This window comes from Harpia harpyja, chromosome 3 (genome assembly GCF_026419915.1).
Source record: "Harpia harpyja isolate bHarHar1 chromosome 3, bHarHar1 primary haplotype, whole genome shotgun sequence".
Taxonomy (NCBI): Eukaryota; Metazoa; Chordata; class Aves; order Accipitriformes; family Accipitridae; genus Harpia; species Harpia harpyja.
In genome coordinates, this window is record NC_068942.1 from 42,241,918 (window position 1) to 42,266,033 (window position 24,116).

Here is a 24,116-nt window from a genome sequence, read left to right on the forward strand (position 1 = left end):
GCTTATGAAGGAATTCTTGCATTCATTGGTGAATTACATCCAAGATGCTGTGAAACGTGTAACAAACTAGAAGATGATTCCTTTACATGCATTACCCTCAGTGCTCTGAGGGCTGAGCAAAGCTTGCAGAGGGAAGTTCCCAGGGGAATGCCATTGCCATGCATAATTTCCTATAACTGTCATCAGTGAACGCCTGTCCAAACCCGTGATCCCAATAAAGACATCTTGGCATTCAGTGCAGTGGAAAACACAAGGAGGGGGGGAGAGAGGCTTTTTCCATGCACTTTTCCCACTATCTCTAGAGCATACTAAAAAAAAAAAAATAAATAAATTAAAAGAAAAAACCAAGACAAACCAGCTCCAAAAGTTCAAAGAGAAAGAACCCCTTTCTGGAGCCGGCCTAGGCAGAGGCAGAGGTAAGAGTCTGCTGCCTGCAGCTCACTCGGCTGCCCAGCCCCAGGACAGGGACCAGGCTGCTCCAGTTTGAAATGCTGATTGCTTCCCATGCAGCCTTCTAATGGGATTGTTATTGCCGAAAGCAGAGATGTAGGTGTTAACTCTGGGGGAGTGAGACATAAAGGCAGCTCCATCCCAGCAGGAAAAGCACCAGTAGATGGCATCCTGCCCTCCCCCAGAGCCAGGAGAAAGTCCAACTGTGCTGGCTCCGGTCCAAACTTCACCCCTTCACAGCGTGGTCCTTGGCCCTTTACTTTCCCTTCCCACATTCCCCCGCCTGGGAGGCAAAGGAAAGCAAGTAGGCGCTGATGGGGTGAGGAAGGCTCCTTCTTGCAGAGCAGCAGGGATTGAGGGAAGGTCTCAGAGATACGGAGAAGCCCCTCCAAGAAGAGGCTGGAGCAGAGGAGGGTAGACCCATAGCCCCATAAAACCTTCCTGCTGTCTCTCACCATTTGCCCTCAGACGGTCTCCTACAAAAATAAATTGCACCTCCCTATGCTTGCATAAACACTGCTTTGCAACTTCATGCTTTCAGTTTTCTTTCAATACTGCTGACCTGTTCAGCCACCCTCTTACCACCACTCTGCCCAGAGTAGAGTGCTGTAACAAAACTGAATTTTGCTATCCAAGGTATCTTTCTGGTTGCAAAATTCTGTGTTCCTGTGGCTAAAAGGTTGACTCATTTCTGCTTCTTTCTGTGCTTTTCCTAAAGAGTTCCCAGTTGTGTCTCACAAAATATTTTCTCGGTTTGGAGCTTATTCCAGCTGCTGTTACTCTTTCTTATTGCAGGATAATACCATCTGCCTATGATCTTCTTTCATCCCCTGGCAGTCTATTTATGGATTGTACAAACATTTCTGACTGTGAGAGAACCCAGTAAAGAGAAAGGCAGTGTAGCAATAAAGGAGAGCAATGTTACAAACAACAGGACTAAGTAATCCTGCACCTGCTTCTTCCACGATCAATGCATTAAAATATAGAATAAAAAGATGAAGCTCTTTGAAAGGCAACTTCCTTCACTCTCTTCACTTTTGTAACAACAGTTACTATAAGCTGCAGTAAGAAACATTTATGTCTGGGCTGGCAAGCTCTTTTCATGGTATTGCTGACATTTTCCATTAAATCCTGACACTAAAACACACAGCCTAGCACTAAACCACTAATCAGTGCTCCTATGAAAAAAAAGCATGTTTTTCTTATTATCAAGGAAGAAGCCAACGAGGAGGACAAGAAACATGATGAACTAAAAAGTAGTTAAGGAAAAGGGGGAAAAAACAGAGGGTAAGAAAGCAGAAAGGAAGAAAATGAAACACATGACAGCCAACAGCAACTCTTCAAGGTGCAAAGGGAGAAGGGATGGAAATGGGAGTGGATAAAACTTTACCAAATACAAACCAGAAGATTGGCTCAAAGAAAAATAAGGAAAAAAGTCTCTCTGGCCAATATTGTTGAAGTTTTATTACCCTTTGCAACAAGAAATGCTTATTTATAAAGATTGTATAGCTGAACTTCTAGTACCTCACTGTGGTCACACAACTCCTACTCTGAATTCATGCTTGCCCTGGCTTAAGATCTCATAAACTATCATTCACCCTCTTTTTAAGGTAAAGCTTCAAGGGACAAACGCTGGTGCTTCCGCAGCCAGTGACTATCTATCTACTACATCCAAAGCATCTTGGATTTTTGTTACCGGTTATTTGTCACCCTTTGTTAAATGAGACCTCTCGTATAGTGCAAAATATATAATTGCTGAAGAGTCACACTATTACAATAATTAAGAAATTAAGACAAGGTGAAAAAAGATGTATTAATATTTTTTACAACTCTGGGCATTTGGTTTAAAACATTTCCTCCCTTTGATTTTTATTTATTCTTAAGAGCCAGGATTCACAAGTAAAGAAATGCTTCTGTGAGAATCTTAAACTTTGGGGGTACCAGGATGAGGTTTACTTAGACTGTCCCCATCTTTTTTCTTTTTCTTTTTCTTTTTTCCCTAGAGCCATTTGACTAATGCTGATAGAAACTGTATTGCCCTCCATAGCTTACCTAACTACAGGAATGCTGCCGCAATCAAGCTGCCTTTATTACGGTAAAGGATCAGTATCTCAGCATGATCTCACTCTGGATCACACCTCACATCATCAGCTCTTAATAGGCTTACCACTTGTGTAGATTACTAAGCAATTCCTGTAAAAATAATAGTGCTGGGAATTTTATAGTTTTATCATATTTTATGAAATTCGTGAAAAATAACTTCCTAGAGGACTGCCATTCCTGGAAGGTGTGTCAACTCACAGTGCCAGAGATGAGCTCGCTCTGGAGTAATTTGTACTTTGGACAAACAAATGCAACTCTGGAAACACATATATCAGACTGAGGCCTTCACCCGTAACATATGAAAAGAAAACAACATTGTAACACCTTTTCAGTAGTGGTTATTGTTATGATTGCTTTCTTACATTCATACAACACAAACTCACCACAGTTCACAGTTGAAGTCTCTTTTGAAATATACAGGTATTTAATTAGCTCGCTTTGGATACTACCCTATGATATACTTTCTTCCAAGCAGGCTGGAATAAAACAGAAGAAGGGTTCTCAGTTTTAAGACTAAAAGGCATTTTTTCTCAAAACAGGCTGTTGAAACTGAAATAAAATTGATAGATTGGAAGAAGCCAAATATGGGGAAATGCATGTTACAGGACATTGAAACTTGAGTGTGGGAAGAGGGTTACCCTTCAAGGGTGGAAGAAAATAGGAAAACACCATGCCCCAAAAAGCACCATGTATATTTACGTACAATTAGACAGACACACAAAAAACCCCCAGCAAATTCAATGAAGGACTTTCTGTTCCTAATTAAAACTCATACTATTTCAACTCGGCAGGAATCGCAATACTAATACTCTCATTTGTAAAAATACTCCTGCATGGATAACAGTTTTCAAGAGCAGTACCAACAGAGCCTCAGGTTAAGACCAGCTTTGCTGCCGGCGTGTGGAGTGTTAATCGTTGGTCATGTAAGTGGAGGGGGCTGTTTTCTTTTGCATTTAGATATTTGCTTTAGGAATGAACTGTAAGGATGAGGACGATTATTCAGAAAGATTAAGTGTGTTAAAGTGCATTAAGGCTAATCTGCTGCATGGCAGAAGTTGAATACAGAATGCAGAATAAGGGGTGCATAGGGTGATGGTGATGCTGTTTCAGTCTGAATATTCCTATCGGGCATATGCATGTGGGAGCACGCAGGAGGGAAGAAAGGAAAGGGGACAATGGACACATCAGCACACTCATTAAAGCTGCTGATTAGAAAGGTTGTATTCCCATCAGTTCCCCTTCCGTTAAATCCAGTTGACATGACAAGAATCCAAACCTAGAGACAGTGCTCAGGATCACTGCATTTCCTCCTGCCTCTCATTTTAATATACATACGAATTATCAAGCCTTACAAGCCTGCATTGCTTAACTTTCACAACTGAGTTACCATCTATAAACAGTCAATATGCAGGAATTCCTAGAATTTCACTCACCTGTTGCTTTCTGTCTTCATTTCTGTCTTCTGCCAACTATGACCATACTGATTTTACTGCACAAAAATTTTGGCCCAGTGTGACACTTATTAATGCTGCTTGAGTTAGTTATACTGATACTGGATTCACAGTGTAGCTGAAAGTGAACCAGTCACTAGTTTTGTAGTTGAAAAAATGCATACTGGAATATTTTAGACCATCTAATGCTATACTGCAGGTGTCCTTCTCTTCCTCAAAGTTTATGGCATCTGTCACTGCGTGCTTCCTTCTTTCAGGGCCAGCTTCAGCACTAGGAAATGAAATTACTGTTTTTCACATTGCTCACAACCATATTAGGCAATTTTGATACTTGTTATTTTACTTTCCACAGCAGGCAAAATTATTTATGATGCCAAATTTATTGCATAGTGTTTCTTTCCTAGTCCTTGGATTCCATTTAGTTTGGCCTAGGTAGTGACTCACCCAGATCTAGATAATCCATTCTCTGGACAGTTCAGCTGACCCTGCTGTTTGGAAGCACTTCTCTTAAAGGCAAACAAATTAAAAACAAAACCAGTCGCCTGTAAATCAGAATGTGTCATGAACAATCCTATTCTCTAAATAAATACCTGTTAATGTCTCTAAATGTACATAGTAGTGGAATTCTAAAGCCTTTAAGATAATTATCTGTTCCCTTTTCTGTTCCTTGCTTTTGAAGACACATACTTAATCTCATCAGTCCCATTTGGTTTGGGATTATGCTAGTCAAACTTGCAAATGGTGACCATTTTTTCAAGTTCCCCCATTGAGATGGTAAAAGAACATTGTTAGACCAAAAATTCTGAGCCAAGATAAATTACTGAGGGAACAGAAGGTCAATTGTCTGCAAAGTTACCTTCTGTCATCAAGCAGTGTTTTGAGATTCCCTGTCCGTCACCCTGGAGAGGTGTAAAAACCAGAAAAACTAGTGAAATCGTGTAGATTACCACAAAAATAAGATACAGCAGATTTTAGAAAAGGAATTCTAAAAAGAAAACTTCACTTAAGTCTGGAATGCAAAGATAAAGAATAAGTAAGGCTCACCCTGCACCTGAACCTATCTCTGATAAAAGTCTCAGGTTGCATGCAGATGGAATTGTAAATTAATTAGGTTTCAAGTGCTCTGAAAATAGGGGATATAATGATAGAATATAGAGAAATAAACAAGACAGAACAGTGGAAATTTGTTCCAGATGGCAAAATGGAAATACCTTTGTTATTAGAGACCTTGAATTCAGAAATGGAATTTTTCATTGCAATTGCCAGTAAAAATGAGAACAGTTAAATTCTAAAATTATTAGCCAGATTGATTGGACTGTCAGGGCAAACTTACACTAGTAAATTAAAAATTCCTAGAGAAGTGCCTGGGCACTGAGACAAACTAGCATGGGAATGGTACACACCTACACTAGTAAATTCTTCTAATGACCAAAACTAGGTGGCTGCATACAAATTGCTTATTGGAAATGGTTCCTGGGATGTTCTAACTTTCAAACCATACCCGTGAAATATTTGCAAGTGTGCTAGCTGCCAACTGTCAAAATCATGTCAAAGAACACATTACTCATTTCTAGTATAAATGATTGCATTCCTGTTTCCAGTTCTATTTAGTTTATTAGCATCCCAGAATCTCTGCTCTCAGTACATACAGAACAACTCAATGGTTTAATTAAAATGGAAATTAGTATACGTAAAAACTTGCTCACTGTTAAGAGACAAAATCCAATTATTTTTCCCAAAGCAATGACTTTTACTTAGAAACTGAGACAATCTGTTTTCCAATATTGCCTCCATTCATCATGGACTGGAAAGCAGCTTCAAGAGAAATAATGAAATAAGTTAGTACCAAGCAAAATCCACCACATAACTTTTTAAAAAGAAAAAAAAAAAACGGTAGAAGCAAATGTATTACAGCTCCCCAAAAAAGAAGATCATATTTTGGACATAAACATATTTACCCTTAATGACATGCTAAATTAAGAAGAAAAAAAAAAGCTAGTCTGTAATAAACTGCTAAGGGCAGTTTTGCGTAATAATTAAAACAACTGAATTGTAAGCAACGGTTTGGCCCTATACAAGTTAATGATTACATTTGCTGCTTTTGTGATATGCCATACAAATACCAACCAGAAAGGTGTGACTGGAGAACCCACAAATGCTGTGGGTTTCAGACCTTTGTGAAAGGAAAAGGTTTATAAATACTCTACGTAATACAATAAATGTGAGAAGCTGGTACAAAAGAATAAATCTTTGAGTAAACAAAGTATGAAATATGACTGCTATATTTGATCAAATTCCTTCAAAATACATATGTATACCAGTAAGTAGCAATGACTAAAACAAATTTATAAGATTTGGCTATCACTTAATTCTACTGGTTTCCACTCTTGTGGGACTAAAGACTAAATGGACTAAATCATACTCTTCCCCCTTACTTGAAAGGGAAGCATTCTTAGAGCACATCTTGAATCACCTGGCTCTCTAACTTTGCCTCACTGGAGTCACAAGACCCCCTTCATTTTTGTGTTTTCTTTGTTATAGATTTTTTGAACAGGCTACAGGCTATTTTGTTTCTTTAAAAGAAATTATTTTTTTACTTTGTTTAGCAATTGCTAATATGCTTTCCCCTTTCCTGTTTTCACTTTACAATTTATTTTTTGTTGGCAAATCCAATAACAAGCACTGTTAGATATTGGGGTTTTTAAAGTATAACTTTGAGGTTTCCAAAATACCATTTTCTTACACACAGGTTCTAAGAAATGGGCAGCACTTCACATCTGTAAGATCAGGATGACTATCATCAGCTGCTAAGGCAGCAGTTTAGCAATTCCCCCCACAATAGTAAAACAAACCAAAAATCTCAAAATCTATATTCGATGATTTTTTTAACATAAAATAATCTTCTCTCAGAATATTTTAATACCTTGTGGAAAAAAATACTGTATTATAACATAAAAATCGCATTTTAGATAAAATACAAAAATCTGAATTGGCAAATGAAACAAAGGAGGTAGTTAACCTCTACTGTCATTGTATTTAATCAGATTATTATTCTTAGAAAATGGTGTAAAAAAATCTTACCACCAATGTTTGCTAAGCCTTCTACCACAGTCTCTGTGACCTGTCAATGCAAACAAGTCCTTTAAGCTTTCTTCAAACAAGATTAACATTCCTTAAAAACATGCCATGAAACTGCCACAGAAACTACCAATCTAAAGAATTCTCTTGCTACAATGGATAGTGCTCTGTTTGGGCCAGATTCTTTCATTAAGAGAAGAGTGAATACTTTCTGATAAACGTGTAGGTGATTTAATTCTTCAATCAGAACTGGAACATCCCTGCCTCTGCCAAAATTTCAAGTCTCGGGATTTTCCCAGGAAAAATTTACTGATCACCTGAAGAATCAAAAACTAATTTAGACTGACCCCATAGGGAAGGAATGGATAAAGCATCTACCCACCACAAAATAATAAATGGTGATTATAAAGCTTGAAACAAAATTTCAGACAAGATCCCCAAAAACATTCAGGATACTAACTAATCAGGTATTTGAAAGTACATATTTTTGAAGATCTGTCTGATCCCTTAAGTAAAAAAGCACTTGCACCATATGCTGAAAGAAAGAATACAAACATCAGCAGCATGTAATTAGAAAAGTCTGTCATACTACACTCACACCATCTTCAGCAAGTACCTACTAAAACAGTGCTACCTAATAAGCTTTCAATTATACTTACTTACACTATACTTACTCTTAAGAAAATCTGTTCAATTCTGAGGCATGGTAAGAGAGCCAGGGACAAAGAAATTGGACTTGCAGTCAGACCATGATCTGAGGAGATAGTATCAAAGGCCACAGATTAAATGTAAAAGTTCTTACCTTCAGTTTACCCTCTTGGATCCACTGACAGAGTTGTAATATACTAGCTTCTTGTTTGTCCATATAGTTCAACACTAAGAATCTTTCCCTGTGAAAGAAAAGAATAAGCCTTGATTTAAAAAATGTTGGTAAGCATATTTTAAAATCTTTACAAATCTTTTCAGGAAATAGCATTACTGAAACTGAAGGGTTATGAGTATTAATTACAATGAGACATAGCTCAGACCTTTGCCAGCTTGTTGAGACAGCTCCCTGCAGTGGGAGCTTGACAGTAACATTGGTCTTAGACAAGTAATTCTGTTCAAGTATCAGAGAGAAGAGTAATAAAAATCAAGTAGTATTGCCAGAATAAGCGAATGTCCATAAAACATGAGTGAATTCCTATTCATTTTTACTTTTTCTTGTGGTAGGGAGAATAACTGATGGACCTGCAACAAGATGGCAAGTATAAATTAACTTTCAGGCTCCCCAAAATTTTGCATATCCTGCTGTCACAGCTGTCTATAGCAATCAAGAGAAACTGAAATGATCATCAAAACCAGTAATTACTTGCATCAACGTTCTGACTAAATTCTCCAGTGCCTTCTAATACGCATGGTGTATTTTAGTATTTTTATCTATTTTTTAAATGTGCATTCAAACAGTAACAGGGACAAGAAAAGAATTTTAATTAGAAAAGGTCAACCCATTTGCACAGAAAAAGTCTACCCAACTTTCTGCAATGCAATGAATGAAAAAATCTCCTAACACTTTGCTCCTAATCTCTGCCTTAGCTCCAGCTGAATCCTGACAGGAGATTCAGCAATTCCCAGAGTCATAACAAAAATCAGTGTTTTATCTGTATATATCTGTCACACCTCCAGTCCCATTACCTAACAAACCCCCAAATACAAAAAATGTAATTTCAACACAATCACTGCCTCAGCTGCATCCTTACTTTAAAAATATTTGATTTTCTCTCTGCCTGAACTACTACACTTGGAGAGAAAGCACTCTGCAAAACATCTGAGAACAGAACCGTGGTAACACCTTACCTCGTACTGAAGAATGTCAGAGACTCAAGAACTAAATCAAGCAACGACAAACAAAGCATAACAGACAACTATGTTACCAGGTAACAACAACCTCTCCCATTTTTTATGCTGATACAGACAAATGTAAGAGAAAGGATTTACTGTCATTGTGATTATAGTTTCCTTTTTTAGTATGGCAACATTCTGTTGCGATTACAGGTGCCTATTGCAGATCTACAGACTACCTCCCGAACATCGAGTCACAACATCACATGCGCAATCTACCTGGAACCTCATCACAAGTTCTGGAGGAAAAATGTACCTTGTGATATTCCTTTCTTTCTGTATTTTTTCTATGTCAGGAGGCAGCGGAGGAGGATAAGGCACATCTTTGTTATACTGAGAAATCTGTCCACACAGGATGATATGGCTGTTCTGATTCATCTGTTTGGGACAGCACAAAGTGAGAAAAATTACATTACTTGGTCTCAGAAACTAAATTTTCCAGAGATGCAATAGATAATATTGCAAAATTTTCACATGGGTATCCTTATTTAGAGCCAAATTTCCTAGAAAAGAGTGGGAGAATTGCAGGCAGTCCCATTTAACCTATGACAACATTCAAATAGATAAATGCAGGGCAACAGTGGAAAAATAAATGCTATACTACCTATGTGTAATTTAAAAAGGCATTAAATATAAGAAATATAAGAAATAGTTATCTTACTGTGTGCCCTTTTTGTCAGGAGGAGAGGGGTAATAGGACAAAGAAGTTTGATACAGCTGTTGGATACAGCTGTGATTTACAGCTCCCAAAGATGGCATTGCCACCAAAGCCTCCCTGCCATGAGACAGAGTAGTTTCACGTTAATAATGAAGAGGGCTGGTCAAGAGTCTTTATGGAGGCCCAGCAGAGCCGGTCTTTTGTGAAGCCATGTCGTGGTTTAACCCCAGCCAGCAACTAAGCACCACGCAGCTGCTCACTCACTTCCCCCCCACACCCAGTGGGATGGGGGAGAGAATCAGAAAGAAAAAGGTGAAACTCATGGGTTGAGATAAGAACAGTTTAATAGAACAGAAGGGAAGAAACTAATAATGATGATAACAACAACAATAAAATGACAATAATAATAAAAGGATTGGAATATACAAAACAAGTGACACACAATGCAATTGCTCACCACTCGCCAACCGATGCCCAGTTAGCTCCCGAGCAGCGATCCGTCCCCCAGGCCAACTCCCCCCGGTTTATATGCTGGGCATGATGTCACATGGTATGGAATACCCTGTTGGCCAGTTTGGGTCAGCTGCCCTGGCTGTGTCCCCTCCCAACTTCTTGTGCCCCTCCAGCCTTCTTGCTGGCTGGGCATGAGAAGCTGAAAAATCCCTGACTTAGTATAAATGCTTAAACATCAGTGTGTTATCAACATTCTTCTCATACTGAACCCAAGACATAACACTATACCAGCTACTAGAAAGAAAATTAACTCCATCCCAGCTGAAACCAGAACAAGCCAGAAAACCAAAGCTGATAAAACACAAGATTACTACGTTAACAGACAAGGTTTTTAGATTACCAAGTCTCCTGGCCAAAGAAGCAAGAGACAAGAAGCAGAAATTGTGTTTCTATTACTATACTGCCAGGCTAGTCCAAATGACAGACATTGATTTCAAATATCTGATTTCTCCTCAAGACCAGGATCACCACCTCGATCAGATCAATGAAGTAGAAAGGCTGCTCTGCTGTACCGCAGGCCGGTCTCCAGTTTGAATTAATCTGAAGCTGAGCACACAGACACTGGAGAATGACTAGAATAAACACGACAGCTGGTATAATCACCTGACTTATAACTGTATCACTGATGTCTCCACCAACATTGTCAAAGTAAACATCCACACCGCCTGGGCAGAGTTCACGTAGCTGCTCTGCCACATCCCCCTTCTTGTAATTGATAGCAGCATCAAACCCCATTTCTTGGACCAAAATGGAACACTTCTCATCTGTGCCAGCGATCCCCACCACTCTAGAGCAGCCTTCCAGACGGCCAATCTGCAGGCACACAGTTAAAAAAAAAACAAAAAACAAAAAAACCCCAAGCAATAAAGAAGTTAGATCATTCATCTGCATAAAGGTACCAGTGGGAGGAAGGGGGCCTGAGAGGTTGTTACAGTTATCCCCCATCCCACTAAACCCCAGGCAGCAAAGTTCAGCCCACGCTCCCATCTCATGTGACACAATTGCCTCTTGTCACTACCTCTTCACACCTAGAGAAGGGGCAGGTACAATTGAAATCTGCCATCTTTCCAAACTCACTGACTGCAGGAGGTTTAGTCTGTGGAGTCACCAATGACTGGCAGTACTGCAGAGCCAAATATAGTACAAAATCATCATCTGCCAAATACTGTAACATAGCTAATAAAAGGCCAAAAAGATTGGACAATACTAGATTTAAATACATTCTTCATAGATTTGCTTATGCATTGTTTCTTCATAGCTCTTTTTTATCAGGAAGTCTTAAGCTTGCTTAATATCATTTGTGTTTGTATATATATGTGGGTGTGTGTATATCTGTCAATGTGTACATACACACACACACAAACACATTGCAACAGGTTCTGCAAAGCTGAGGAGGATAAAAGGGCTGTAAATTTCAAAACACAAAGGATGTCATGGAACACAACCAGAAGAAGGGTTTACTACATTTTTTTACTGACTATTTTCTAATATAGAAAATAATTAAAGTCACCAGTCAACTCAAAGACTGTGTTCAAAGGGCAGATTTATATATATATATATAAGATACATGTATTTATACCATATACTTTATGCTAGTGAAGTAATCACCTTGGGCCATTTTCTCCTAACCCAGTTTCATGAAACTTAAGTTTCACACCTGAAATCTTTCTCAGTGAGAGTGTAAGCCAAATCTGTGAAACTGGCTGTTCCCATGGGGTTATACCTGCTCACATTTACAATGCTTTTTTCCATACATTTACTAACGGGCATGTTTCAGAAGATAAACTTGGTAACAGAGTATGCTTTTATGTCTTAAGCCTACCTACCTGGCCAGCCAAAGAGCCACAGGCACCACCTGCTCCGCTCACCACCATTGTCTGATTCGCACCCACAGCCACGTGTCCTTTCTCCTTTATACCTAACAGGGCTGTCAGTCCTGTGATGCCAGCTGCACCAAGAAAGTAGGAAAGGCGTCCATCTACAAGTTGTGGAACAAGCTACAAAACAGAAATGCGTGGTGGTGGTCATTTCTTTTTAAGGTGAAGTTTTGCTGTTTGCTATTTGATTGTCTGAGGATAGAAGACTAACTCAAGATATTTACCAGGCAAGGTACAACTGGAAGAGACAAGCTATCTATAAACTAGCTCTACCCTAATAACAAGTTTATAACAAAATGAAACAAAGATTATATTTTCATAGTTTTAGAAAAAGTTTTTAAACAAATTCACTCACAAAAACTTAAATCATGGAGGTGTCAAAAAGCAGTTGGGAGAGAAGAGGTTTCCAGCAATGGTGAACTATCCCTATGTTAGGATAAAAGATAAAATAGCACTGTTTTATCAAATATTGTGATTGCAGATCAGTGGCAAAGGGTCCTAAAGGAAGGAGTTAATTGGAAAGTATACATCCTTAAACTACAGTAATTTTCTGTGTTACACAAGGATGATCAACACAATATCCCTAATGCACTGTTACCTCTCCACTTTCAACTTAATATTGAATACCCTTTCTTCTGTGGATGTAAAATCCCAAGTATAAGTTTTCACTAACATATGTTAGTGAAATAAATTGAATTAAATATATCTAAAGCCTTTTCTGTCTTGTGAGTACACTCTCATAGATCAGGAGTTCTACTAGCATTAGAATAATGAACAGAATTAATTAACAGAAGCAGCTTCAGGGAAATTATAAAAAATCCAACAACTGAAATAATACTGGCATGTCTGGTAACCAACAAAAGCATTTATATTTTTCTTTGTTAAGAGAGAAATTGATACAGATTTTGCCACCTGTGAGTTCATCTGCCTTTTGAGAACCGGTTGCTCCAATTATGTTGGCTTGTTTTTGACTAAGAAATAGTATCATTAGCCGCTATTTAAAAAAAAAAAAAAGTTTAGGAAAAGAAAATAGCAACAATCCGGACTTTGCCTTTACATTACCTTTTGTAGCAAGCTTCCATCTAGAATTGCCACTGTCTGCCAGGGCCAATTGAAGGAAGTTACAAAGTCTCCTTTAGCAAGGTTATCATGCTTGCTCTCCTCCACAACCCCAATACCCCCACCATCAGCAACTTCAGACAGCTGCCAGGGCAGGAGGTAATCTGAGCCAGTATCCTCATTCATTCGGCAGCGCTGAAAGACAAGGTTTTAATGAGAGGCTCTGGTGGAACACATGGTTTGTTTTTGAGTTCAAATGAAGTTGTGGATGAAATATGTTTAAAAATTCAAACACAAAGGGCTACTCAAAAATGTCTCAGGAAGGCCCAAATATTCATAATCTTTTCTTAGATCCCTTTTTCCCCTTGTCTGCTCAGTACAAAAAGAGGACAGACCATTCTGATCTTCAGCAGCGTTACTAAAACCAACACGTTCTATAGATGCTGCTTCAAAGTCAGCCATGCAACCAAAGATGACCGGCTTGGGTCTGATGAGAATCCTATAAATGCCATTCCTTAACTGGATGAATCATAGAAATGTAGGATTGAAAAAAAAACACCCACAAGTCATTTAGTCCATGCCTTTGTACTGAAGAACAGTCCAATATATGTAGACCATCCCTGACAGATCTGTTTAATGAAAGATCTTGAAATCTGAAGTCTTTTCTTTATATCTCCCCCTGAAGTCTGAGTTAGTACTGCAGGATTCTAAAACTTTTCCTTAATTCCCAAACTAAACCTACTGTCTTGAAATTAAGACTGTTTCTTTTCTACATTCTCCATCTATGCAGGGAACAAATTATCAGAATTCTCTTTATAGCAAACTTTTACATACTAGCAGACTGGGTCTGTCTGGTTCTCCTCCTACCTTCACTTCCATTTCAACCCACAACTCTCCCAACAACATGATTTCTACAGTTTTGCAGAATTAGGTGCAAGTGCTTATTATGGCTTCATTTACTAATCCTCTCTCTGTTTCCATTGCTTACAAAGTATTGACACATTTTTGTCCTGCCATCACTCAAGGAGAAAATCTGACTTTCATTTTTAAACAAAACTGGTAATAGCTAAATAACATTTAACTTGAATCATTTACATGTTTTGTCTAGAATTTTTTTGCCGGATCACGTCCTGCTCTTGCTTCATCACAAGATATTCTTCCTCCTCTACCCACACTCCCCTCAACTGAAAAATACTTCCTTTCATGGCAAAAAAAAAAAAGTTTAAAAATGTATATAAAAAAGGCAAAGTTCAGAAAAGCTGATACAAATAAATCTGTAACAGTATACCAGGGCTCACAATCTCTTCCTGGTCCTATAAAGCCATATTCCTATACATATATCACAGGCACATTAATGCCTAACACATTAATGCCAATATAACTCCATCAGAATGAATAGAATTACTGAGTTACAGTAGAGATACATTTGTCCTATAATTGGTAACTTTGGTGCTAAACATCACGACAGGTACAGAGTTGAAGATACTTTAAAAAACAAATTCCGGCTTAGCACTAAGTCCATCACCTACCATGTAAGGATCCACAGAGAGATAAAGGGTTCTAACACACACTTGTCCAGCTTGGATTGTATCTGCTATTGTACTTTGTTCCAGTCGGAAGTTTTCAGCCACTGGCACTCCATTCTTACCTAGAATTATTTTAAAATCAAACAAATAAATTAATCAATATAGAGCTTTCCTTAATCAATATGGGAAGACCTTTTTTTAAGGTAGTCCTTTTTAGAATATGTTAAGCTGTATCTTTACTCAGGTATAAAACTACCAACCAACTTTCAGATTTTGTGTCACAGGCTAAGATTTAAATGGGCGCACTGCCACCATCCAAACTGAAGACCCACTGATGAGTCAGCTTATGCTTACCTGGGCCAGTACCAGGCACTTGCCCTGACTGACAGGTGCCATGCTGTTTGCTACACATAATGTTTATGAACAATTACAGCAAGTTTAAAAAAAAAAAAAGGGGGGCTGTTCCCATTCTCAAAAAATGGTTCTATATACTTTATGTGCTGAAAAGCCCCTAGCTTTCAAAACAAAGACACGCATTGGGACTTCTCTCATGTAACAAAACCAGAGTGCGCTATTTTGCCAGTAGCAAATGACCATAAATTTTAACGAGGTAAGTTTTAAACTCTCACCTTTCAGTCTCTTTTGACACAATGAGATCAGAGGAATGCAGACCATTGCCACTGCACATTCATATGCTGCAAGAGCATCCCTTTGCAGCTACAGACAGACCTCCTTAAATTAAAGTTTCCCAGAAACATCTATAAAACATATGCCAAGAGCCCCAGAACTGGAGGCTTCATCCTCAGGTTGGTACCAGGTGCAGCAGATCAATCAGACTGACAACTGGAACCACAGGCACTAAAAGGAGAGCACCAGATACCGGTGTACTTTTTAAGTCAGTGACTGGGCAACTACAACAGGCTACTGCTGTAACATTTGATTTGCATTAGAAAAGACTTATTTGCAGGTCACACAATAGTTCCTACCTCTTAGGACTATTTTGGCATTGAGCAGCATACAATACTCCCCCAAAAACTTAATGCACACACGTGGGTCTTCTACAACAGACAATTTATAAACTCACTATTCAAAATATTGTGCTGACATCCCTAACAAGGCAAATGTGTAAGCAAGGAAGTAAACAAATCCTCAAGAGTGTAAATTTAAAAAACAAACAGTTTGAAGCACGGGAGGAAGAAAACATTGAATATTTACTAAAAGGAAACAAAAAGGAACAGTAGCAAAATATTTTAGTCATCTCTTAAAATGCAAAAAGAACAAATGTCAGAACTAAAAAGCAATGCTTGCTGATCTTTCACTTTGAGTCCCTACACTTAGGGTTTTCTCATATATTATGCATTAACCCTTTTTTCTCACCCAGAAGTTTAGAAATCTGTATATACGGACTAAATAAATACACTTCACAATAAACTTTATTTATTGCTGCATGCAATATTAAGATATATAAATGTTAGTATCTTAAGTTAGTGTCTGTTTCTACCCTCACCATTTTGGAGCATTAGGCAACCATAGCAAACACATTGCTCCTTTATTGGAGAGAAATACATACCAGGGCGTGAATTCAGCACTACTCTCTGTATAATCATCCCTGCTTTTGCAGCAATTTCACACTGGATTTCTACAAAGGAAAACATTGTTTGAAGGACTGAAACATAAATTTTCTTTAAAAAGAATATGGGGTAAAGTACTTAGTAATTTGGAAACTGGGGATGAAATACAGGTGTCACCAACTTCAGCATCCATGCCCAAGGATCATATAAAACAACCTCAAATGTAAAATAAACAAACTTGTGAATAAAGAGTTTCCCTGTTTATCTTGTTAGAGCCATGATTTTATACAACATCACAGTAGCACCTTATGGGAAGACTGAAAATTATAACGTACCATGCTCCTTGTAAGATCACCACCACCCCCTACCAGGTTGCAGGAGACAACTTGCTTGGTTTGCTTTCCAGTGCTGACTGAGAACACCGTTCCCTCCTAAAAGACACTAAGGCAGCTTTTCAGGCGTGAGGTGCAACTCAATAAAAGGCATGCACGCATGCCAGTAATAGCAGTATGCAGATATATGATAAAAGGAGACTGTTGTATAAGAAGTTTCATGTGAAATAGCAAGTCCTTCTATTAGCAGTGCATTTTCTCCTAAGAAACAGTCTGGCCCAGAGATGAGAAAGAATTAGATCACCATTTGATCTGTTTTACTGAAAAATTACTCCTTGAATTTCAACAGTTTAAAAGAGGACTGCAAATTTGTGTTCCTGCAACCATGAGATGCCAAAGTGATTAGCAGGGAACGAACCTGATTTAACAGGAAAAAAATCATGATCTTGCATGCTTTCAGAGCTAATACAAAATAAAAATGTTCTTACTACTATTCTCAGCTGACTGCCATAAATAACCAACCTCCACAAGAACGAAGGACATTAAGGAATGAAACATGATAGCTGATATCTTTGTCATAATGTTTGTTTTTCTGACAGGAACATCAAATTGAAGTGAAGCAAAATAGATGAGCCTACAAAGAATACATCATCACCACTTATCCACACCTTTATTCTTTGAACATTGGAAAATATAGAACCTTCTGTCTGTACCGTTATAGTGCTTACATTACAGCAACTCACAGACCATCAAGAACTACAGTCTGGAGTGCTGAAAAACATAATAAAAAAGTTATTAGGAGAAAATGGGCATATCACTGGCCTTTCCCTCTCCTCTAAAACCCACAACTGACTCAAACCAAAAGTATCTTGTTCATAAACCAGATAAAGGTTTAACATTTGATTGTGTTTGCACTTGAAAAGCTACTTAAGAGATTAAAACTATTCAAGAGTTAGTTTCTTTTCAGTATTTCAACACCTAAGGGTGCTACGAGAAAAACTGCAAGAAATGGATCTCAAATATGTCTTCACAGCATTGCATCAGTGAAAAATAAGTGACCTGCACAGTTTTTTTGGACAGAACAATGTAGAACATCAGTCTACAACAAAAGGAAAAAAACCCCACACTTTGATGAAGTTACTTGTTACTGTTTAAAAACAAAAAATGAGCATTGAAAATATAGGAATTAACAGTTAAAGAGAGAAATAAAATTCCATTTTTATACCCACACAGCTGATAAAATCTCTGGAATAAATATACTTATGTAAAACCCTAACAGGAAGGACAACCTAAGATAAATTTTGGCAGATGTTGGGTTCAGTGTTGTACTTGGCTATAGAGTTCCTGTGTGATTGTGGGCATGTTACTTTGTACTTCTTTTATAAAACATTTTTCAGAACAAAATTCCAAATTCCTCCTGATAACATTAGTCTAACAAAATTACATTCAAGTGGTACAGTTGTTATCCCCAGAGCAATTGTCTTAGCATATGAGAATTTGTGCTAATTCAATGAGCATTTTATAAACTGTCAGATGTGCCCAGTGCAATTTAAAAGGTCATCCATACTCTAGTAAACAATTTGCGCATATACAGAACTTGGCTGAAGTTTATAACCACTAATGAAACTCCTCTGTGGAGAAATGAGTTAAGAATGCAGTGAATATAAACCAACAGCTATCTGACAGCTCACATGAAATCTGGGCAAATCATTCCTCTATATACTATTCATATTCAGTTCAAATCTATCCCTGGCATTACAGGTTCGATCCACTACTTATAAACCATCAGAGTAGGCAGAATTCCCATACAGCTCATGCCTTACAGAAAGGCCCACTGTCAAAACTGCTGACTCAATTTTTGTTATCCTGAAACTAAATACCTGTATTATGCAAACAGAAAACCCAATCTGAACAAGTGAGATGCTGAAAAGCATTTTTATTGTGCCTAACACATACTTGAAATATCTGCTTTCTATGATAGTACAGAGAAAAAAATAGAGTTCTTTGGAGAAAAAAGACAAAGATATTAACATATTAAAATAAAGAAAAAGCAATACAGAGCAGAAACACAAGAAAAAGTATACAGTCTAAGTTTAGATTACTTCTTCAAATGCCTGACATTCTGAGGGAACAAAAATGCTGTTGATTTCCCAGGTCATCTTCACAGCTTTTGGTTGAGAAGCCTATGTACTAATTCAACTTGAAGATCTTCCAGATACTGTGAGTGGGTGGACAGAAAGCGAGGCTGGCAACTGAATTGTCACTCATTCTATGACAGCTGTCACAGTAAAATACAACACTGGAGACAGACATTTACTTCTAAATATGACTGCACTTACTCTGCAGTGGAAGTCAGTAACATCATTACACAAGCAAACATTCACACTAATACCCTAACATAGTAAGAAACAATCAAACTTTCCTCACATTATAAACAATACAGGAGTGACTTAAGAAAATAAGTAGAGGCACCATCCTTTAGTACTGTAAACTGAGGAAAGCTTTTGGAGAAAAAGAACAGATCTTTTAAAAGTTAAATAAAAGGGATTTGTATCATATACATAACCTTTTTCAATATATCCATAATGCCAGTGTGAAGGATGCGTCTGACTTTTATTTTTTAAAGACCAACAGAAAGCAACACACATTACTATTTTTTAGCTTTTCCAAACAAAAATAATCTAAGTTGGTTTTACTCTTTAAATCAAATGGAGTAAAAATTAATTGCAAATTTTAACATCATCATTCAATGCCAAGCTCACCTGACCCACCCTGTGAGTACAGGAGCATTAAGCAGCACAACAGCAGTACCTTCAGGGGAGTCTCAAGTATGTTTTAGCCCAGTTTTATTCTTACCCCTTTCTCCCCTCGCCTTTCTTTTCCCATTTTTGTAGAGATTTAACATTTTTAAAATGTTAAATAAATTCCTCAGTGCTAAAACGCTCCAGTTGTTTTGTCCCGGGCTTGGTTCCTAGAACTTCTTGTTTCTGAGACTGTCCATAAGACACTGTTTTCAGTTATATAACTTTTGCCAAAACAATTCACCTGCTTCCAAGCTGTTAGAGCGCTTGCCAGGTGCAGTCTAATAAAAAAAGGAAGACCAGGTAGTTTATCCTTCCTGTATCAGGCCCGGGCAGCACGGAGGAAGAAGGCAGTCAATCCAAATGGAGGACAAGCAAGCCTGAAAGTCTTCTGAAGCTGCAGTGTCAAAATGGCTGGAACAAGGATCCTCAGAGGAAACTCAAAGAAAGAAATTTCAAGCAAGAATGACTCTGAATGAGGAACAATGCAGAAAGCAAAGATGTGAAGGACTGGCACTAGGAATCAGTGAGAACAGAGAAACACGGCAAGAATAGCAACCTGAAGGCCAGTAAAGCAGGGAAGAGAGAAATAGAATGGGGAGAGAGAACTGGAGAAACTGGAAATGATGAGAGACGGAACCAAGCAAACTGAAATGGGAATGGCTGGGCAAGAAGCAAAAAAAATGATAACTGTAACTGCCAAGGTGAGGAGAATGGAAATGGAAGAGCGAATGTAATGGATTAGGCACAAAAGTCTAAAGCACCACAAACCTAAGGAGGTCTACATTTGAAGAATGTTAATTAATTGCAAACTCAAGTTTTCAAAAAGTAGAAGCCAGAATCAATACTGACTATCTTGAATGGAGACAAATGCATGCCATAAACCAGATTTCCTAATGTTTCATGTCTGATCACTGAATTCTCTGATGTGAAGTTCCTCCCATTGTGTTTTTTCCACGTAGATTCTCTGACACACTATAAGGGTTGAGGGCAGGCTGCAGTCTTTCCCTCAGTAAAGAAACAGGTGGAAAAGAATGACAATAGTAGTAGGAACTTGATTCAGCCATCTTCTTTTTTATATTCCCAGAAACCTAATGTCTTTGAGCTTTTTATCAAATTTGACTGACATACAGAGCAAAAGTTCCAGTAAGTATTCACACTCATATCTACGCACAATGGGATTGTATAAATTTTACTTTTTCAGATGTAGGTGTCAAAAAAGCTGAAAGCTCTCAGGTACCACCTCTTGGACTTTTTTTTTTTTTTTTTTTAAATAAATAGGGGCATTGTATTGGAATTGCTGAAAAGTGTTTAAAAATACCAACACACAAGGCCTATTTTTTCTTAGCAGAATTTCAAGTCGGGAATGAACACAAGAATGCAGATTGCTCCCAGAAAGGAAGGAGCATCACTTGAGCAGAAGCAGCACCTGTTTTTCTGAGAAGCCTGTGATGCAGTATGCAGGCTAACACATTAGAGCAATCACAGAGAGCATACTGATTATCCACTTTCCCAAGTGTGACCCAAGACCCAGTTAGAAATCACTGCTGTCAAAGATGGAAGAAGGGCCACTGGAGACTGTCTTGGAGATGGTTCAATACCAGTTTCAGAAGCTGCAGGTAGAATAATGTAGGAGAGAGACAAACCAAGAGAAGTCAGAAGCAACGACTGATGTTCACATTTATGTGCTTGCTACACAGCAGCCCTGATGTGGGTGCTGAGGAGGAATCTGAGAGAAAAGGCCTCCTCCACTGCACCGGGCCATAGTTTGATCTGGGGACTCAGTATGCTAGAGTCACCCTCCGGTTCTGGAGACCGGGCAATCCCAATAGTCTCTTCCAACCGCCAGACCTCTGCCACCGCCTGCCCTGCAACGACGAGGCGCTGATCCCTGAGGAAATGACCCCGGGAAAGGCGGGCAGGGGCCCTGCCCCGTCAGGGAGTGCTCGGAGGGCGCTGCCAAGCTCCCCCCCCCAAGGCAGAACGAGGCCGTAGGCCCTCCCGCTTTTACACCTGACACCGGGGCACGCTCATCTCGACGGGGGGGGGGACGGACGGACGGACGAGACGGGGACGGGGGGGGACGGCGGCCGCCCACCGGCCCGTCCCCTGAGACCTCCGAGGCCGCGCTGCGCCGCTCTGCCCGATCGGGGCCGCCGCCGCCGCCGCGCGGGGACGGTTAGAGGCCGGCCCCCCCGCGCATGCCGTCACCGCGCGCCGGCCGGCTGGCCCTCCCGCTCACCTTGAACGGCGCCTCGAGCGCTCCGGCACGTTCGCTACGGGACAAGCAGGCAGCCCCGCGCCCAGCCCCTCCGTGCGCGTGCGCGCAGGCCTTAAACAGGGAAAGGCTGCGGACCGCCCCTTAAAGCGGCGGTGCCCCGAGGCCCGGCCCTTGGAGGTGCGAAGGGCTGCGGGCAACGTCCCGCCCTGTCAGCGGCCTCCCGTCGGCAGCGGGGTGCCCCGTTGTGGTGGGGAGGGCGGGCCGCTGTGGACCTGGGTGTCCTGGCGTGGGGCCGGCTGCCTGTGTGGGTGAGGTGATGGCGGCTCATCTCCTCAGGTGCTAGAAAAAGGCGCTTCCAGCTCACGAGGGGTTTTTCTTTGAGAGAGAGGGTAACGTTGAGAGGTACTTGCTCCTTGCGCGTTCGAGTGGGTGAGATTGTGTTCATTGATGCGATAAAAGGCTGTGTTACGGCCGAGTCACTGTCGCGTGCAATATAGTGTTCTATTGACTATATACATACTTCTGCTGTGCTTGAAGGCAGGTGAAGGGGCATCTTTACTTCAAGAGCAGGCTGTAGGAGGATGAATAACTGAAGAGCCAGAGCTTTCCTGGGATGGGGCTCGGGTCCTGGTGCTGCCTGACTTGATGACTCTGTGTACTCGTCCTGTGTTGTAGTGACTCACCGTGCTGGAAAGGCAAACAGGTCTGTGAAGTGGCCACTGAGTCGGTGGAAATTACTGTGGAGCTTAAAGTGACCACTGAAGACTGGAAAAACTCTTCCAGACTAATGGTCCTGATGACTTCATACTCTGCCTCTCTCATAAAGGCAGGCAAAGCCTTTCTTTTGTGGCTTTACACATAGCCCTTCAATATAGGTCTAAGTGAACGATTTATACTTGTGCCACTATAACATACAAAACTTTGCATTTCACATTAGTTGAAAAGACATCATTGGAACTGTGATGGTCTAGGGAAAAAAAATGAGGTCTCTTAATAGGGGAATTTATACCTCCATACTTTTTTTTCCCAACTTGTATCAGTTGATATAATGACAGGTCAACTTCTTACTGGTGTAATGCACTGAAAGTAAGTCTTCAGGGTTGAAGTTGGCCCCATAGTTTCAAACAGGCATATCTTGTATGTAGAAGGCCTGCATTAAAATGAATAAATACTGACTTGCCTCATACTTGTGCAAGAAAAGAGCAGTACAATTATTACAGAAATAATTATTTCAGAAACCAATGTTACATGTCATTATATGAGCAAACAGGAAAAGGTTATGGAGTGTATTAATGGGGAGCTCCCTGTTAATTTAGAAGTAGTATATCTCAAGGACTAGTAATAATTGAAATAAAAGTGGGGAAAAGGTATGCTGTGTATGCGCACATGTGCATAATTTTTTTCTATATATTATGTAATAATATAACTTCAGGTATTTTTTAAAAGTACCAAAAAAAAAACCCCAAACCCCAACACATTAAATGGGCTTTCAAAATCTCTGTACAAACCCACTTTTTCTTGCCTAGCACAGGGTGGCTTTGTTTCCTCCACAAACAAGGTTATCCTGAAAGGTGGTTACAGCAATCATCCGCAGTTTACTGTTTTAACCCTTATATTCATACCCCCCATTGTCTTTTTTGTTAAGTGAAGCTCTTGTGAAATAAGCTTAGGTGTGAATTTAAAATGCAGTAGCAATTCCGCACTGACTTGCCTTGTGGATACATGTTCTACGCTAAGAATGCCTTTTTGTGGTTTAGCTTAATCCACCTCAGCCTAAACTAAACCACACAAAGTCACCCTTCATGTGAAATAAAACTGTCCACGCAAGCAGGCCATTGGGGAATAGTTGTTACATAACAGATATTAGGGGTTGTTACCACATGTAAACAAGGGTAAATCAACCTGGGTGTCATCATTTTAAAGTCAATCAGAGATGGAGCAGAGATGAAATGGGGAGTGTGTTTATGCAGGAAGATGGCTGTGGTCATTGTCAACAAACCATTGCTGCCTAACCAAATTGGGAATGTTATTCAATTGAGCCTTACTTCACTGAACAGATACTCCCCCCCAGTTCAAGGTTTTCTCTGACCAACTTCAGGCAAATTTGAGAAAGCAAAAACATTTCTTGGCCACATGGTGGGATTAAAAAGACTTCATCCTATTTGATCCTTTTAGAACAAAAAGAGAAAAAAAAGGCTCATGGTTACAAAGTCATTAGCTCCCAGGATCATGTATAAACTTGGACAGAGTGTAAAAGTGAAACAGCTATCTGGTTCAGAGCGGTTGAAATCATATTGCCATCAATTTTAGTGAAGCCAATAACAATAGTTAAAATAAAATTCAAAAACTGGAGTCTGGAGGTTTTTTTTTTCCTTTAAGATTGACTGTTTAGCTTATTCCAAATCATCTTTTTGTTCCTGTTCACCTGCCCTTAATACGGAAGCAATAAACCTTACATATTCTGCCTATACTGTGAGGCTAAAATGTTTTTAAAGTACGAAGTAATCCTGTTCATTTTCCAAGATTTGCTGGGCTCATGGATCATATGGATGAGAATATGTAATAATAATTCACCTTTTACACATTTCCATGTTC

General features: G+C 39.4%; 1 protein-coding gene across 5 annotated transcripts in view; it reads right to left on the bottom strand.

The window, feature by feature from the left end:
• Window positions 1-21,651, bottom strand: part of PTGR2 (prostaglandin reductase 2) — a 35,743-nt gene extending 14,092 nt beyond the window's left edge. Inside the window, exons 1-11 of one of the 5 annotated variants that reach the window (XM_052782238.1) lie at window positions 21,543-21,649; window positions 20,798-20,913; window positions 16,167-16,235; window positions 14,600-14,718; window positions 13,074-13,265; window positions 11,961-12,131; window positions 10,738-10,947; window positions 9,220-9,341; window positions 7,885-7,972; window positions 7,086-7,125; window positions 5,599-5,819 (exon numbers count right to left, since the gene is read on the bottom strand). In XM_052782238.1, coding sequence (XP_052638198.1) covers window positions 5,755-5,819; window positions 7,086-7,125; window positions 7,885-7,972; window positions 9,220-9,341; window positions 10,738-10,947; window positions 11,961-12,131; window positions 13,074-13,265; window positions 14,600-14,718; window positions 16,167-16,203 — 1,044 coding nt within the window. In that variant the 5' untranslated portion in view covers window positions 16,204-16,235; window positions 20,798-20,913; window positions 21,543-21,649 and the 3' untranslated portion in view covers window positions 5,599-5,754. Of the gene's footprint in view, window positions 1-5,598; window positions 5,820-7,085; window positions 7,126-7,884; window positions 7,973-9,219; window positions 9,342-10,737; window positions 10,948-11,960; window positions 12,132-12,360; window positions 12,438-13,073; window positions 13,266-14,599; window positions 14,719-16,166; window positions 16,236-19,544; window positions 20,914-21,542 lie in introns of those variants that run through there. The other 4 variants (XM_052782237.1, XM_052782239.1, XM_052782240.1 and 1 more) reach the window with 4 other exon arrangements.
• Window positions 21,652-24,116: the final 2,465 nt, after the last annotated feature.